Source organism: Leptonychotes weddellii, chromosome 3 (genome assembly GCF_054177405.1).
Source record: "Leptonychotes weddellii isolate Sample4059 chromosome 3, ASM5417740v2, whole genome shotgun sequence".
NCBI classification, from domain to species: Eukaryota; Metazoa; Chordata; class Mammalia; order Carnivora; family Phocidae; genus Leptonychotes; species Leptonychotes weddellii.
The window spans coordinates 31,614,607-31,631,668 of record NC_138371.1 but is presented as its reverse complement, the minus strand read 5'-3'; the positions used below and the strand labels follow the sequence as shown (position 1 = coordinate 31,631,668).

The 17,062-nt window shown below is 40.0% G+C and overlaps 1 protein-coding gene across 1 annotated transcript in view; it reads left to right on the top strand.

Moving 5' to 3' along the window:
* Positions 1 to 17,062, top strand: part of LOC102743641 (aldehyde oxidase 4-like) — a 56,643-nt gene that overhangs the window by 13,367 nt on the left and 26,214 nt on the right. Inside the window, 13 exon segments of the mRNA XM_081815390.1 lie at positions 108 to 191; positions 778 to 858; positions 2,393 to 2,537; positions 2,785 to 2,877; positions 5,054 to 5,205; positions 6,799 to 6,892; positions 8,510 to 8,619; positions 10,799 to 10,983; positions 12,002 to 12,164; positions 14,124 to 14,216; positions 14,943 to 15,112; positions 15,671 to 15,785; positions 16,540 to 16,662. Of these exon segments, the coding sequence (XP_081671516.1) occupies positions 108 to 191; positions 778 to 858; positions 2,393 to 2,537; positions 2,785 to 2,877; positions 5,054 to 5,205; positions 6,799 to 6,892; positions 8,510 to 8,619; positions 10,799 to 10,983; positions 12,002 to 12,164; positions 14,124 to 14,216; positions 14,943 to 15,112; positions 15,671 to 15,785; positions 16,540 to 16,662 (1,608 nt within the window).

The window sequence follows — 17,062 nt, the reverse complement described above, 5'->3', positions numbered from 1 at the left end:
TTACTTCTTCCATCACTCCTGTGGGGCCTGGGGACTGCAAGTACTGCGGTTGATGTTTTAAGACCTGACCAATGAATTTATTTTAAATTCTTGCATTACTTCCTAAGGAATCAACTGTCTGTGGACTGAAAGGATCAGGAAAATGTTGCATGGATCAAGAAGAGAGGTCTTTTGTAAATAGACAGGAACAAGTAAGTATCTGGTGTTCTCCTTCAGTTGGGATTGACTGAAAAATACCCACATAAATGCAAATGTATTCATTTCCTGTTCTTTTCGGTGAGTAAAGTAAAAGGAAGTGAATTCAGGAAGTAAAGAGTCTTAAAATGCTTCAAAAATTAGCAGGCCCATGACTTTCATGAGGCCAATCACCACAGAAGCATTTTCCTTCAGAAGCTTTACAATTTTCTGTGCCTTATTCTGGTTTACCAGCACCCTTCCCCTCAACAAGTACTATGAGAGATGTAAGCAATGCATCTTCATGCTCATGGCAAATAAGTATCTGTTAATAATACCTGAGACCCAGCATAGAAGCTTAAAACCTAATTCCTGATGCCAAATAAGGAAGCCCAGAGTCCAGTAAATCTGCCCAGGAAACCATTACAGTCCTCTGAGGGTGGGAAGAATTCCACTCAGGGATACTCTGTGACTCTGGCACCTCCATTTTGTGTCCGGGGTGTCAGAGGTATGGTCCTGACTCTGAAGTCTCACACTTAGAAATTCCTGTACATCTTTCAGTAACTCTGAAGTTCTATTTGTATTTTGTTTTGTTTTGTTGAGATGTGTACCAAACTGTATAATGAAGATGAATTCCAGCCCTTGGATCCATCCCAGGAACCTATATTCCCTCCTGAACTAATAGTAAGACGCTTTACTTTTGTTGTTTCATAACATGACGTGGTACAAGCCTTTTTGCAGTATGCTCTGGAATTACTGAGTTTTAGACATTAGAATTTGGAAGTGTGTCCAGTGTGATAACCCACATTATGAATTCTTTGGTTCCACTATAAATAATTTCAAGCAGATAGCTTAGAAGATTGGTACTGCCAGGACCTCAGACATGCTTTGGTTCACCCCTTCAGTCAAAGATCCTGAGCTCAGAGAGTATAGGTAACTTATTCAAGGTCACACAGCTACACTGTGAGATATGTTAAAGATATTTTGTAAATGATACTTATTATAATGGAATTACATTATTCTTACTATTAGCCTCTGTGATTTCAACTCAGTGGGGAGAAATAGAATAATATAAATAGCGTGTATGTTCATCATTGCATTCCATGACTATGCTCAGAAGAGAACATGAGATGGGGGATATGATTCTACTGGCTTCCCAGAGGGTCACAGTCCCCACACACCCCTCAGAGTGTGAGAACTTGGACTCACTATTTATTTATTTATTTATTTATTTATTTTTATTTTTTTTTAAAGATTTTATTTATTCATTTGACAGAGAGAGACACAGCGAGAGAGGGAACACAAGCAGGGGGAGTGGGAGAGGCAGGCTTCCCGCTGAGCGGGGAGCCCGACACGGGACTTGATCCCAAGACCCTGGGACCACGACCCGAGCCGAAGGCAGACGCCTAACAACTGAGCCACCCAGGCGCCCCTGGACTCACTATTTAAAGAGTATACACACAGGGCGCCTGGGTGGCTCAGTTGGTTAAGCGACTGCTTTCGGCTCAGGTCATGATCCCAGAGTCCTGGGATCGAGTCCCGCATCCGGCTCCCGGCTCGGCGGGGAGCCTGCTTCTCCCTCTGACCCTATCCCCTCTCATGCTGTTTCTCTCTCTCTCTCTCTCTTTCTCAAATAAATAAATAAATAAAATCTTTAAAAAAATAAAGAGTATACACACACACGTGACATATATATGTGTGTATATATAAAGAGAGAGTTGTAAAAAAAAAAAACAAAACAATTTACACTATACCTGGTGAATGATTTAAGAGATTTTTCAAGGATAATTTTGCCTATAAGCAATTTTTGTCGTACCGAAACACCGAATCCCCAAAAATGAGGCCCCTTTGAGTCACTGTTAGGGCAGACCTAGAACAAGAAGCCTGGCCCTTTAACTAAGACACTTTCATTTTCATTTTCCATGATGCCTCCTCTTCAGACACTCACTTCACAAATATAGATAGAGTTTGCTCTACTCTATATGTAGTTGTTGATAGAGAGATACCTATTATGATGTTTATTCAGTGGTGCCCACATGGATCTTATCAGTCTAAGTAGTTTCAAACAGGCCATCCTTTCCTGATCAATACAAGGTAGGTCACCTCAGAAAACTAAAATGACCCATCAGACCATTTGGACAACCAGAGCAGTGGATATACTCATGGCATGTAACTCAGCAGCCTTACTCAAAAGCCTGTTGGATTTGTTTCTCTGCAGAGAATGGCAGAAGATCCAAACAAGAGAAGGTTGACATTCCAGGGGGAGAGGACCACCTGGATTGCCCCTGTGACCCTCAATGACCTTCTGGAGCTGAAAGCCAATTTCCCTGAGGCCCCCCTCATTATGGGGAACACTGCAGTGGGTGGGTGGTTTTTAAGCATGTTCCTTAGTCTAACTCAGGTAATCTAGACATCTGTCTCTCTTTTTAAACTCTTCGGAAATGTAGTTCATTTTAATTGATACCTATGGTCCTTTAGAATGCTACATTGTTTTCTTTTGCAAATGGTGTTGTTTGTGTCACAATTTTCACTCTGGATTATCAGTGAGCAACATCTGTTAGCACCCATTGACTTCCTTTTCTAATTACTTTAAATGCTTTTCTCCTTAAGGACCCAGCATTAAATTCAGAGATGAATTCCATCCAATTTTCATATCTCCACTTGGCCTTCCAGAACTATATTTTGTGGACTACACAGATGATGGTATGAACCTTCTTTTTCCTTGGCTGTTGATAGGCTATGAGTAATTATATGCACTGGGCTTATTTGAGCACTTCATAGAATATCCGACCTCATTTGTTCTTTCAGAAATATTTATTGAGCATCTACTATGTGTCCTCTATGAGTTTTATCAAACTGAATTATTTCAGCTATGCCACTGAGTACTACATGGTCCTAGGAGCCATAATGGTGGGAAGATGCCATGTTGGTTGTCCAGATATAGAGAGATTGACTGAATAAGGAGACTTAAGACATTGGCTGACCTGTAGGAAAGGTTCTTGCCAGATATTAGTGCCTGATTCATAAATTTGCTCAAGGCTCAGCTTATACCCACACATATTCAAAAAAAAATTCTGGGACACAAAATTTGAAAATTTAATTGTAACTATCTTATTTATTTTTATAGTCTTTTCACAATTTACCAAATGCTTTCACATCTCTTGTTTCTTTTAATCCTCATGACAGTCCTGGAAGGCAGAGATAGCAGGTGGTAGCCTTGGTATCTCCTTTCTCCTAAAGAAGATAAAAAAATCAAAGGAGTTAAGTAAATTTCCCAACTTCACACAGCTAACACATGATCAAATCAGGACTAGACTCCAGGGTTTCTTACTTCTAGTCAAGTTCTCCTTCCACATAATGCACTGAATAAAACTGAGAAACATATCCAAACTCAGCATTTGAATAGATAACAGGGTATAGGAGATAAAAATTTTATTTTTTTTTTAAAGATTTTGTTTATTTATTTGACAGAGAGAGACACAGCGACAGAGGGAACACAAGCAGGGGGAGTGGGAGAGGGAGAAGCAGGCTTCCCGCGGAGCAGGGAGCCCGATGCGGGGCTCGATCCCAGGACCCTGGGATCATGACCTGAGCCGAAGGCAGACGCTCAACAACTGAGCCACCCAGGTGCCACCTAGGAGATAAAAATTCTACTTTAAAGTAAAGTTCTCCCCAATGAGTAAATAGAAATCAAATGAGAAATTATCTGCTTTCCCCTCTGATCTGCTAATTTTAAGTCAATCTGCCCATTCATTTTTTTTTTTAACCTGTTGGAATGTTCGTATCAGTGGACTCATAGGAAGAAATGGGGCAAAGGGAGGCCAGGCTGATACAGGAGAGGGTTGGAAGTAAGGTGTGGAGGTACTTGGTTAGGGTGGGGTGGGAGTGAAGGGACTGGGGAGGAGGGAGAGCCTATAACACTAAGTCAATGTTTCTCAACCTTTTCATTATTGCCTCACTAGGGAGCAATAGACACTTTCCCCCTAATCATCCCTCCACGAAATTTTAACACCATAGATAGACCATATATCTGTTTATGTACAGTATGTATATCAGGGCTTTATACATCAAAAGAGTAAGATTTTCTTCACCCCTTTTGGGCTGGTATTACCTTCCTTGAGAATGTATGAACTAGACGACATCACTACTCAAAGCATTCCCTGAAAGCACACTTGCAAGCAAAACTGACCCAAAGTACAGACAAGTGTCTATTCTTGTTGTTCTGTTAAGGGAACAATATGAAGAGATGGCTGTAGAAGAAGGGCAAATGAGCAATGCAAATGTGTAGGTCACTTCCCATTTAGACTTAATGATCTTTTAAAAGCCTTATAGAATCAGGGCGCTTTGGGTGGCTCAGTTGAGCACTGACTCTGAGTTTTGGCTCAGGTCATGATCTCAGTGTCATGGGATCGAGCCCCACATGGGACTCTGTGCTCAGCTCAGAGTCTGCTGGAGATTATCTCTCTCTTCCTCTCCCTCTGCTCCTCCCCCTGCTCGCTCGCTCTCTCTTTCTAAAATGAATAAATAAAATCTTAAAAAAATAAAAACACGAAAGTCTTATAGAATCTTGACTGAAATTTTTATATTTGATCAATTTATTCAGGAAAACACTAAATTGGGAATTAACACAGTAATGAGTTTCAGATATCTGTGGTTGGTATGTCCTAAAATGTGTGGCACGTGTGACTGTATACATGACTGAGAAAAAGAATTTGGTACTTAATATTTGGGAATAAAGCAAATTGCCAGAAATATCTTTACCTTTCATTTTTCTAAGTTAATATAAAAAGAGAAGATATACTTGAAAGATTATTTCTATGTAGTCCATACATCTTGTTATAATTCACCTTCAGTTTATATCCCACTGTCTTATTTTCAGGAGTGACAATAGGTGCAGGTTGCAGCCTGGCCCAGTTGAATGATGCCTTACACCTTACTGTTTTGGAGCAACCAAAGGAGAAGACTAAGACTTACCGTGCTCTCCTGAAGCATCTGAGGACCCTTGCTGGAGCTCAGATAAGGAATATGGCGGTATGCACCCTAGTGTGATATGAAAGAAGACACAGTTATAGACAGTCACACAGTGTGTTCAGTTTAGCAAATGTTACTCTGAAGAGGAATCCCCAATCAATGTCGAACAAGTCCCTACAATGTAAGTGTGAGTGTGTGTATGTGCCCAAAGTGAGAGTTACCACACTGCATGTATGTGTGTATCTTAAGTGAGAAATGGCATATTATATCACAAGATTATGGTACTGGAGTCTGAAGATGCCCAAATTCTAAACCCAGTCTCTCACCCATGAATGGTATGATCCTGGAGAAGCCACTTGACCTCTTTAAGCCACTGTTTTTTTCATTTTAAGAGTTAAGGTTCAGGGGCACCTGGATGGCTCAGTTGGTTAAGCGACTGCCTTCGGATCAGGTCATGATCCTGGAGTCCCAGGATCGAGTCCCGCATCGGGCTCCCTGCTCAGCGGGGAGTCTGCTTCTGCTTCTGACCCTCTCTCCTCTCGTGTTGTCTCTATCTCATTCTCTCTCTCAAATAAATAAATAAAATCTTAAAAAAAAAAAAAAAGAGTTAAAGTTCAACCGCATGGACTGTCCAGCCCTAACAGGCTATGAAATATGTCTTATCCAAGGTAGAGTAAGAAGAGCCTACATCTCGAAAATACTCTTTTATGGCTGTTTCTTGTCTTAAACCTTTGCACTGAGCTCAGTTTCTTAACATGTGCATCCCACATATCTATTCTTTGATGCCCCCCAGTTGTCTAGCTTATTGAGGGTTCCTTATTATTTAAGATTTAAGAGTAATTGGTTTGGACCACTGCCCATTCCACACATGACTTTGGTGTGGGGCATTTCTCCTGATTGTCTCTGCCCTTATTTCTGTTGGTTCTCAAAATTCACTATGTGTTTCCACCTTCTGCATCTTCTGTCCTTTTTTGGACCAGGTTATTCCTCTCAACATCACCCCTTGCCCACCATCCCCTCAAAGTTTCTCATTCAAGCCTATGTCTGAAGCAACTCTGTTGATGGTTTGGAGTAACAGACGGATTCCACCCCACAGCAGCACAGCAAGCATTTTGAGTGAGAATGCTACATATCCCGGTTCTTTAGAGTTCGCTCAGAGTCCAGTCCCCACTTCCCCCCATGTTATTGGACACTCATCCTAGGGTCAGCTCTCAAAGAAATTTTCTTCCAATAAGTTTGAACTGGGGTCAGGGGTGGGAATCTTGCACAATATGTGGCCTGACTCTATTTAGTTGCCCTAAAACCAGTACCAGATCATTCTATGAAACAAAGAAGAGAATTAAAAAATTAAAACTGGGGGGCGCCTGGGTGGCTCAGTTGGTTAAGTGACTGCCTTCGGCTCAGGTCATGATCCTGGAGTCCTGGGATCGAGTCCCACATCAGGCTCCCTGCTCAGCAGGGAGTCTGCTTCTCCCTCTGACCCTCCTCCCTCTCATGCTCTCTGTCTCTCATTCTCTCTCTCTCAAATAAATAAATAAAATCTTTAAAAAATAAAAAATAAAAAATAAATTAAAACTTACACAAGATCCCTGTACACATAATTCCTTATTTGTCAAGTAACTAGCTTAAAAAATGTTATCTTTTTTTATTTAGACTTTAGGAGGACATGTGGTGAGCAGACCTAATTTTTCTGACCTAAATCCCATTTTAGCAGCAGGAAACGCTACCATCAATCTGATATCTAAAGGTAAGAGATAAGCTTTAGGCATTCTGTTTTATAATTGTCACTCAGTTATGTAGCTCCTTTCATAAACCATGAATTAGGAACCCAAGTATATCTAACTTAGACTCACCAAATATATAGGCTATATCTGTATTACCTCAAATGTAAGGATGAAATTGAGATCAATTATTCTGTTCTCAGATGTGCTATATCTTGTAGATCAGATAAGTTACTGCACCTGAGAATTTTTCTTAACTATTTGGCCACATTTATATACAGTCCAAATTGTAGTATCAAAGCATTTTTTAAATGAGATGTGTATCTGCAGTTTTAAAGCTTTATAGCACATTTCATTTCAAAGTTTTATAAAGATGGAAATTTTTCTTACAGGATTTTTCATTCTTTTTTTTTAAGACTTTATTTTTAAGTAATCTTACACACAATGTGTGGCTCAAACTCACAACCCCAAGATAAAGAGTCACATGTCTACCAAATGAGCCAGCAAGGCACCTCTAGGACTTTTCATTCTAAACAAAATCAAGTTTGTGGGGCATATTACTCATTACTTCTCTCTTTATTCAGAGACAGCTTGAGCTTTGCCAAGGGAAAATTATTTAAACTTAGTGAAATAACAATAAATGCATATTATTCATAGAGCTATTGATGTAAGATACCCCTCTTTGATTAAAATCACATTTTTAGGGGCATCTGGGTGACTCAGTCAGTTGAGCATCCAGCTCTTGATTTCGGCTCAGGTCATGATCTCAGGATCATGGGATTGAACCCTGCCTCAGGCTCTGCACTGAGCAGGGAGCCTGCTTGGGTTTCTCTCTCTCCCTCTCCGCCCCCTCCCCCCCAGCTCACATGCATGCTCGCTCTCCCTCTCTCTCAAAAAAAAAAAGAAAAAGAAAGAAGGAAAGGAAAGGAAAAAATCACATTTTAAAAAGTATAGTGGATCAAATAAGAGAGTATTGTAAACTGTTTAAGAAAAAAAAGCTATATATCAGGCATTTCACCTCTGCCACTTGTCCCATCTCTAGCACTTTGAACAGATCATTTAACCTCTCTGGATCTCTGGGCCTCAGTTTTCCCACTTGTGAAACACATTGTACTATGTTCTTTCCAAATAGCTTTAAAGTTCTTCAAGGCCAAAATTTGCGAGTGGTGTATAATGCGTGCTAAGAACCACAAAAGACTTTTCTTTTCTTTTTTTTTTTAGATTTTATTTATTTATTTGAGAGAGAAAGAGAGCAAGCACGGGTGGGGTTAGAGACAGAGGGAAAAGGAGAAGCAGACTCCCTGCTGAGCGGGGAGGCCAACACTAGGCTTGGTCCCAGGACCCCAAGAGAATGACCTGAGCCGAAAGCAGACGCTTAACCGACTGAGCCACCCAGGCGCCCCCAGAAAAGACTTTTCAGATTATCTGGTCCAGCCATGTAGTTCTACAGATGAGGAACCAGAAGCCCCAAAAGGGTCTGTGACTTGCCTAAGGTGACCCAGGTTGGACTCTGAAACCAGAAACCACATCTTCTGGCTTCCAGCCTGCACTCTCTCTTTCCACCAGATGCATCATACCTATCCCTTGCTATGTATTCTCCTGTTTGATAAATTCATTCTAATCAAGGTCATTTTCTCTAATAGAAGGAGACCGGCAGATTCCTTTAAACGGCCATTTCCTTGAGAGATCGCCTGAGGCCTGCCTTAAATCGGAAGAGATTGTGTTATCTGTTTATATTCCCCACTCTACTCAGGTAAAGGCTTCCTGCTCACTGCCCACCCAGAGGGAGCTCAGCTTACCCTGCAGGGAGACTTTGGGGCTGCTCTTAGGAAGGGGCAAATTCTCAGAGAACCATTTGTTTTGCTTTCATATCAGGGCAACATTGTGACTTTCTTGGACCCTAGGCACTTTTGCCTTTGTGACTCCCTTCCTCCATAAAAAGTAAAATAAAATTTTAAAAAATAAGACTTCTTCGTATAAAGATGAAAATAACCCAAATATCATTCAGTGTTATATACTCATTATTATTATATTCATTTTTTCTTTTGTTTTTAAAAGAACTTTAAAGGAAAAAATTTCTTGATATTCTAAGAATGTTGTAGAGTGATAGATGGGAGCTACACTTGTGGTGAGCACAGCATAAAGTATAGAGATGCTGAATCACTATGTTGTACCCCTGAAACTAATGTAACATTGTGTGTCAACTATACTGAAATAATTTTTTTTTTTTTTTTAAAGAATAACATTTCTGTGAGCCCTATCTCTCTGCAAACAGAGAGCCCTTTGTGTGAGGAGTTGAATTTTTGGTTTCAGATAAATATTCATCTTAGCCAAGATTGAGTAAATTTATAATCAGTTTCATCTATAGCAAGTTAAAGTTCATGATCATAAAGATACTTCCAAATCAACCAACATTTATTAACCACTTTAAATAAAAGTATTTATGTATTAACTACCTACCACTCGACATGCCAAGCACAGTGCTGAATCCAGAAGACGCTCCATGTATTCATAAGACATGGGTTCCTATCCTCAAAGGTCTCTAGATCTGAGAAGAAGGGCTTGAAATTGGAAATAGCTAATCATCTCAGACAGGAAATAGGTGCACAAAGAGCCAGGGCAGTTCCAGTGACAGGGAGAAGTCCTCCTTTGGTGTTGCTCAAAAGGGAGGGAAAGCAGCTAGGGTAGAGCAAAGATCAGTAGAGAGAAGTGGGTGCTCATTCCAGGCGGGAGAACAACTTGGGGGTGGGGGCTAGGTGGAATGGCAGGTTGGAGGCCAGACAACAGGGCAAGGGGGCTGGGGCAGCCCTGTGAGATGTGGCTGGGAGGGAGGCTGGGGCTCCATCACCAAGCAGATCTATTGTTCCATCAAGGAGTTGGTTTGCACATGTTCTAGCAGACAGCCTTCTTTGAAGGCTTTAAAGCAAGGTAAAATCTTAATGAGAATGGTATTTTAGGAATGCCAATCTAAAATAGAAGATAAAAAAATAGAGGATAAGCTGGTTGGAGGAGAAACTGAAGGTTGAATGGCTAGTTAAGAGGCTAATGCAGTCATGCTGTAATTCAGGTGGGTGAGCATGAGGGTGGTGGCAACAGGAATAGGGAGGAAAGTCCCCACCAGTCAGTACAGTGGACTAAATAGAATCAAATGTGTCTCAAGCATCTCTTTATCACTTTTGCTTTCTAAATCAAAAGTGTTTTATCTTTGGCAGGGTCCACAGTGGCACCCCTACCCCCAGCAAGATGCTGGCCACACAAAGAGGTTCCCCTACTTCGTGGCTCTAATATTTCACAGTAGTAATGAGATTAAACCTAGAATGAGAGATTGAAATCTGGAAGGCACTTTGAAGACCATGTGATCCAGTGGTTTCCAACCTTTTTTTTTAAGAGTAAAATTCTTCATTCACGTGAAATTTATGTAGAATGCCAAACTAAAACAGTTAAAAGTGGAGGTGTTGTAGTTCATCCTGAGAGGTACCACACCTCCTGATTTTCCCTTACCCCTCTCAGCAGCCCTGGAGGCACCATCTGATCAAACCCAACCTTCTCATTTTTAAAGAAAATTAAGACCCAAACAGTTCAAATCACTTGCCTGAGGCCACATGTGGTGACTCAGATTTGAAAGTAAGTGACCACCAACTCTGGAGCCAGACTGCTTAGATTTCAACCCCAATTCTGCCACTTACTGTATGACCTTGTACAAGTTACATAACCTCTCAGTTTCCTCAACAGTAAATTAGAAATGAGGACAGTTGCTCTGAGGATAAACTATTAGTACTTGTAAAGCATGGGGGCCAGTACTCACAGCCAACACTGTGGTAAAAAGCATTGTTTACAGGATCCTTTTCATTATAGCTGTTCATCAGAGTTATTGCTATACAGCAGACAGTGGAGAAGAACACTAAATATTCTGAGTGTTTTTCGGTTTCCAGTGGCACTTTGTGTCAGGACTCCGGCTGGCCCAACGTCAAGAGAATGCTTTTGCCATTGTCAATGCCGGCATGAGTGTGAAGTTTGAAGATGGTACAGACACGATTAAGGACCTTAAAATGTTCTATGGAAGCGTTGGCCCCACTGTTGTCTCTGCAAGCCAAACATGCAAGCAGCTCATTGGGAGGTATGTCCCAGCACATCTGGATATGAAACTCAGGACTTTGTATTTTAATATTTTAATGAAAATAACAGTTGGAGAATTTTTTTCTGATTACATACATATTACATAATCATATAGGAAATTTAAGCACTGTGGAAGAATTATAAAGAAAATAAAAGTCACCCAAAAGCCAACCTTCCTCAAGATACAATTCTTTTATTGCAGTTTCTATAATAAGATGAATGTACAAATTAATCTAAGTAGATAATATCATCAAATTTTCATTTTTAATTAACCAGCAAAATAAGTAAATGTTTCTAATACTGTACCCGAAGACATCTGAAAATGTCCTTACACCAGAGAAAGAAGATGAAATAGTCTAAAAGTTTAAATGGCCTTCCTCCTATCACTCTCATTGCTTCTAGTGTTTGGAAAGTAAGTTTTTAAAAATTCTTCCCACCAGTGCTTTTACAATAATTTTTATCTACCCATAATATTCATTGTCAACCATGCAATGCAACTTAATGCAGCTTTTTTTCTCGGATACTAAAATGAGTCGATGCTTTCGAAACATTTCTGTAAGAAACTTTCATTTGTGAAAATGTTACAACTATCATCAATAATTGGGTCATGTGCTGGTCATTAGCCTGTATGTGAGTGCAAGGCATGGCCTGTTTGCTGGGGATGCAACAATGAACAAGACAAAGTTCCAGATCTTGGGAAACTCTGATTTTAGTATTTTGTTACCCCAGCTCTCTGAGCTAAAGTCAACATTCCCAGGCCATGGAGTTACAGATAATAATAAAGGAGGATGGTTAGGAAATTGGAAACCGCTGCACCAGATTCTAAAGAAATCTAGTGATAGATCAGAGGGTATTTTGTCCAGACTTCAAAGATGAATACAGATTTTCTCCATCTTCCCTTGCTCTGTCAGTTTAGTCTGTCTTCCCCTCTCCTGTGACGTGTGTTTACATTCTTCTCTTTTTTCTTTTCTTTAATTTTATAACTACATTTTTTAAAAATTTTTTAATTTTGCTACGAGGCTCTGGGATGACCACATGCTGAGTGGTGCCTGCCGATGGGTCCTGGAGGAGATTCCCATTCCGCCAGCAGCTGAGGGTGGTATGGTAGAGTACAGGTGAACCCTCATCATCAGCTTGCTCTTCAAATTCTACCTCAAAGTGAGGCGAGGACTGAATAAAATGGTAAGTGACTTCTCTGGGCCTCTGAGTGCCTTAACATTCTGAGCGTGAGTCTGCACATGAAGGACTTCCCCTTTCCTGCCCTACTGCAGGAAGGGTATCAGGAAGGGATGGAGCCGCATTGTGGTGCTTCCCAGCCTCCTCTGTCCCTCTCCCGCCCTCTCCCTTCTCCTTCTCTCCTGGGCTGGGAAGGGGACAGTCTTGCTATTACATTTGTCCTATAGGTTGTGTGATAATACTAATACACAATGTCATTTCAGTAATGAAATTGTAACATCTTTTCCTATTTTAAAGAAAATTTTCTTGTTAAAACAATACCTTCTTTAATATTTAGAAAATGTGGATAAGCCAAAAAGGAAGAGAAAATCCTTTGTAATCCCATCACTTGTAGATAACTGTTATTAACATTTTAGTGTGTATCCTTCTAGGCTCTTCTTTATGGATGTGTGTATATATATGTCACACATATACATCTATAGAACTGTTTAGCATAGCTTGCTTGTTTCACTTAGTAACAAACAGCTTTCGGTGTCATTAAATATTCTTCATGACAAAATGACATAATGGTTGCATGATGTGTCTATGGATAGCCATTATTTGATCTGTTCCTTATTTTTGGATATTTAGATTGCTTCTGGTTTTTTAACTGTTTTTTTCTTACCTAGCCTAGTTTAAAATGACCTTCACAGGCAGTGTTTCTCAGAATATGGTCCCTGACTATGAGTGTCCCCATGACAAGTCGTGAGCTGACCCAAAAATGGCAGATAAATGGCTACACACATTTCTTTTAAGGCTGAAAGCTTTACTCTGTTAGTTCAGCCAGTCCCTTTTTATCATTTTTATTAACATTATTTATTAGCATTATCATAATATTCTTTATAAATTATTGTATATACTTATTTATTACATATATTCAGTATATATGTATATAATCTGTGTATATCTAATGTTATTACATATAATTTATTAAATATATGTCTCTTGTTTTCTATTCTTATATATTATCATATGTTCTCTTACAGATTATGATTATATATTCTATCTTTATAGAAAATGCAAAAACAGAGAAGCAAAAATTTTAAAAATCAACTGTAAGCCAATAATCCTACCATAAAAACTGTTAACATTTGGAATACATACATATATATTTCTCTTTTCTTTTTTTAACAAGAAAAAGGGATCATACTGTACATAAATTTTTGTAATCCATTTTTTCACTTAATTATAATTCATGAGCGTTTTTAATGTCCATAAATACACTCCTATAAAATTATTTTTAATATCTGCAAAATATTATATCTTATGGATGTTCCATAATTTGTTTAGTCAGTTCCCTCTTATTGGATATGTAGGTTAATTCTAGTTTCTTTACTATGACAAATGATCTGTAGCTGAACGTACTTGTAGATTAATCTTCGTCTGCTCCCTCAGTTGCTTCTTTGAGATATATGCCCAGAAGATTGGCCCAGACTTGAAAGCACAGCCTCTGTTTGGAAGTGCACATATTTCCACCCATTCGAAAGGAGAGCTGGTCATAAAGGAAGTCTCCACTTCCTAGAAATAGCATTCACTTTCCTGTGTGCATGAGCAGATATAGTCATGCTGCTGCTAGCCTAGGGAGCTCGAAGCTCAGGGCTCTCTCCCAGCAGATCTGGGAGAATAAATGGGATAACCTGTTTCTTTTTATTCTTTTTAAGATTTTATTTATTTATTTGACAGAGAGAGACACAGTGAGAGAGGGAACACAAGCAGGGGGAGTGGAAGAGGGAGAAGCAGGCTTCCTGCTGAGCAGGAAGCCCGATGCGGGGCTCGATCCCAGGACCCTGGGATCATGACCTGAGCCGAAGGCAGACGCTTAACGACTGAGCCACCCAGGCATCCCGGATAACCTATTTCTACATGTGTTTCTCCAAGCTAGTGACTCAGAATGTAAAGTTAAATGTGAAATGATCTTCTTTTCAGGATCCCCAGAAGTTTTCTGATATCCCAGAAAGGTTCATGAGTGCTCTAGAAGATTTCCCCATAAAAACACCCCAAGGAATTCAGATGTTCCAGGTCAGTGGGGAGAGTTTTTTATTTTTTAATCTTTCTATGCATTCAGATGCATGCATTATGCATATATCTCCCTCTTTTCAATAGCTATATTTTTAATTATTTGTAAGGGTCATGTCTACCAAAGCCAGCCGACATTACCCATTGTCACTCACATACAATTTCACTATTTGCTTGGTTTAGCTTCTTTGCTTTTACTCCAGACTTCATAAGGAATTAGATTCTAAATGTCCCTCCTCAACTATTTCAGTTTTGTTGCTTAAAATGTTCTCCTTTTCTTAGTGAATGCCTGTCCTTTCTTCAAAACCTAACTCTACATTCACTACTTCTAGGAAGCCTTCCTTGCTTTAATAAAGCCATCCTAAATCCCCCAGGAACTTGTGTATTTTCTTTGCACCATATTAGCTGTATAAACTGTTCTTTATTGCTATATGAAGTTGATCATGTTATTTTAATGTGTGTTTGTGTGTATTATGATACCCTTACAAGCTTGTAGAATCTTTAAGGATGAGAACAGTGTCTTCCTTTTGGAGAGGTGAGGGGGTAGATTATAGCCAGAATATATCTCTTACCATGGTACTCAATGGACATTTATTAACTTTGACTCACAGATATGGATACCAACTGCCTATAATTTTTCTTGACATGTGAGTAAGCCAGATATATCAGACCCAATTTTCAGTGCATGAGAATGTCTGGAAGTAAAATAACTGCTTTATTCATTGACAGTGTGTGGATCCCTACCAGTCCCCACAAGACCCCGTCGGCCACCCAGTCATGCACCAATCAGCCATCAAACATGCCACAGGGGAGGCTGTATTTAGCGATGACATGCCCCCTATTGCCCAAGAACTCTTCCTGGCTGTAACCACCAGCACCAGAACTCATGCAAAGATCATGTAAGGAAATAAAAGATGTTTCTTTTTATTACTGGAATGCGTTCACAATTTTACATTAAAATTGAGAACTTATGGGGCGCCTGGGTGGCTCAGTCGGTTAAGCATCTGCCTTCAGCTCAGATCATAATCCCAGGGTTCTGGGATGGAGTCCCACACTGGGCTCCTTGCTCAGCGGGGAGTCTGCTTCTCCCTCTCCCTCTGCCTGCCACTCCCCCTGCTTGTGCTCTCTCTCTGCCAAATAAATAAATAAAATCTTTAAAAATAAATAAGTAAATAAATAAATAAAATTGAGAACTTATTATATATTTAAATCAACTAAGAATATTCATTTCCTCTTCTGAGTGGAAATCAGTCCTTTTTTAAGCAAATTCTTGAAAGAAACTAATGCCAAGAGTCGAAACACCTGCTAAACATCGGCACTTTTCAACATAGAATTTGGTCCCATGATTTAGTTGTGAGGTCCATTGTAGTTTTTCCCTGCGTTTGAGGAATCATTTATATTGTACCCTGAACTCACCCCTGCAACTTCGATGTGCACTTTCGAATTTTCCCTCCTAGATCAATTGATGCTTCAGAAGCCCTGGCCCTTCCAGGTGTTGTTGATGTGATAACAGCAGAGGACGTTCCAGGAGATAATAACCATTGGGGAGAGGTCTTCTATGCGCAGAATGAGGTGTGTGATCTGTATGGGACCTATTATTCAAATGCTCATTTAGAAACACCAAAATGACTATTGTTTATGACTCTAATATCTGTGGATTCATGTTCACGTCACAAAGACTTACAGAGAACCAAGGACTCCATATCAGTGATTCTCAAATTCTCTCTTGAATTGTGGACCCTCTTGAGATTCTGATCATATGCCATAAGCCCTGTCAAAGACGGCTTCTTAAAAAAAATTGTGAAAACCATAGAAGCAATATAGAGCATAGGACATTAAAAGAACCAATAGAATTTCAGGATGACTGGATTAAAGTGTGCAAAATGGGAATAGTGAGGAATGCACCTGAAGATAGAAGCCAGGTAATTAAATTCTGTACCCAGTTTTTGTACCCTCTAAATCCCACTCAGTCCAGTGTTTTAAATTTATTCTCATAGGTAGGGGCGCCTGGGTGGCTCAGTCGTTAAGCATCTGCCTTCAGCTCAGGTCATGATCCCAGAGTCCTGGGATTGAGTCCCACATCGAGCGGGCAGGGAGCCTGTTTCTCCCTCTCCCACTCCCCCTGCTTGTGTTCCCTCTCAAGCTGTGTCTCTCTCTGTCAAATAAATAAATAAAATCTTTAAAAAAAATTTTATTCTCATAGGTAGAAAATAATCTTTCTTTTGGTCACAAGAACCCAGTGGGTAAATGTAAGAACGTGGGAACAGTAATTCCTTTTTTAATGATTCTGTGCCTTAGCTAATGGCGACATGTGCCTTTTCTGCAGGTGATTTGCGTGGGTCAGATTGTCTGCACTGTGGCTGCTGACACCTATGCTCATGCAAGAGAGGCGGCCAAAAAAGTGAAGATCACTTATGAAGACGTAGAACCAAGGATTATCACAATAGAGGTAGTCAGGCCACTTCGTGTCTTCTAGAATGCCTAGGACGGTATACTTCTGGCAGAATTCAACTGCTGGAGTCACAAAATAGTATAATTTGGGTTCCATCTATAGTCAATGTTATCTATAGTTTCAGAGTGAAGGCTCTAGCAATATGCACCTTAGAGACATAATTCTGAGAATTTCTCTGCTTGGATTTCCCCTTCCTTCCAGTGACCACTTCTTCTCCCATTGTCTCCTGCTAAGGCATGTCCTCTGAATACAGATAAGTAACACCAGAGGAATGTCCTTATGACTTCATGTAAAACTAGCCAGTGGGAAAATCCAGAGCACTGTGAACTGAGAACAGTTGTAACACTTACTGAATTACAGCCTGGGTCCTCTGTCTCTGGCCCACTTCCTCCAAGCT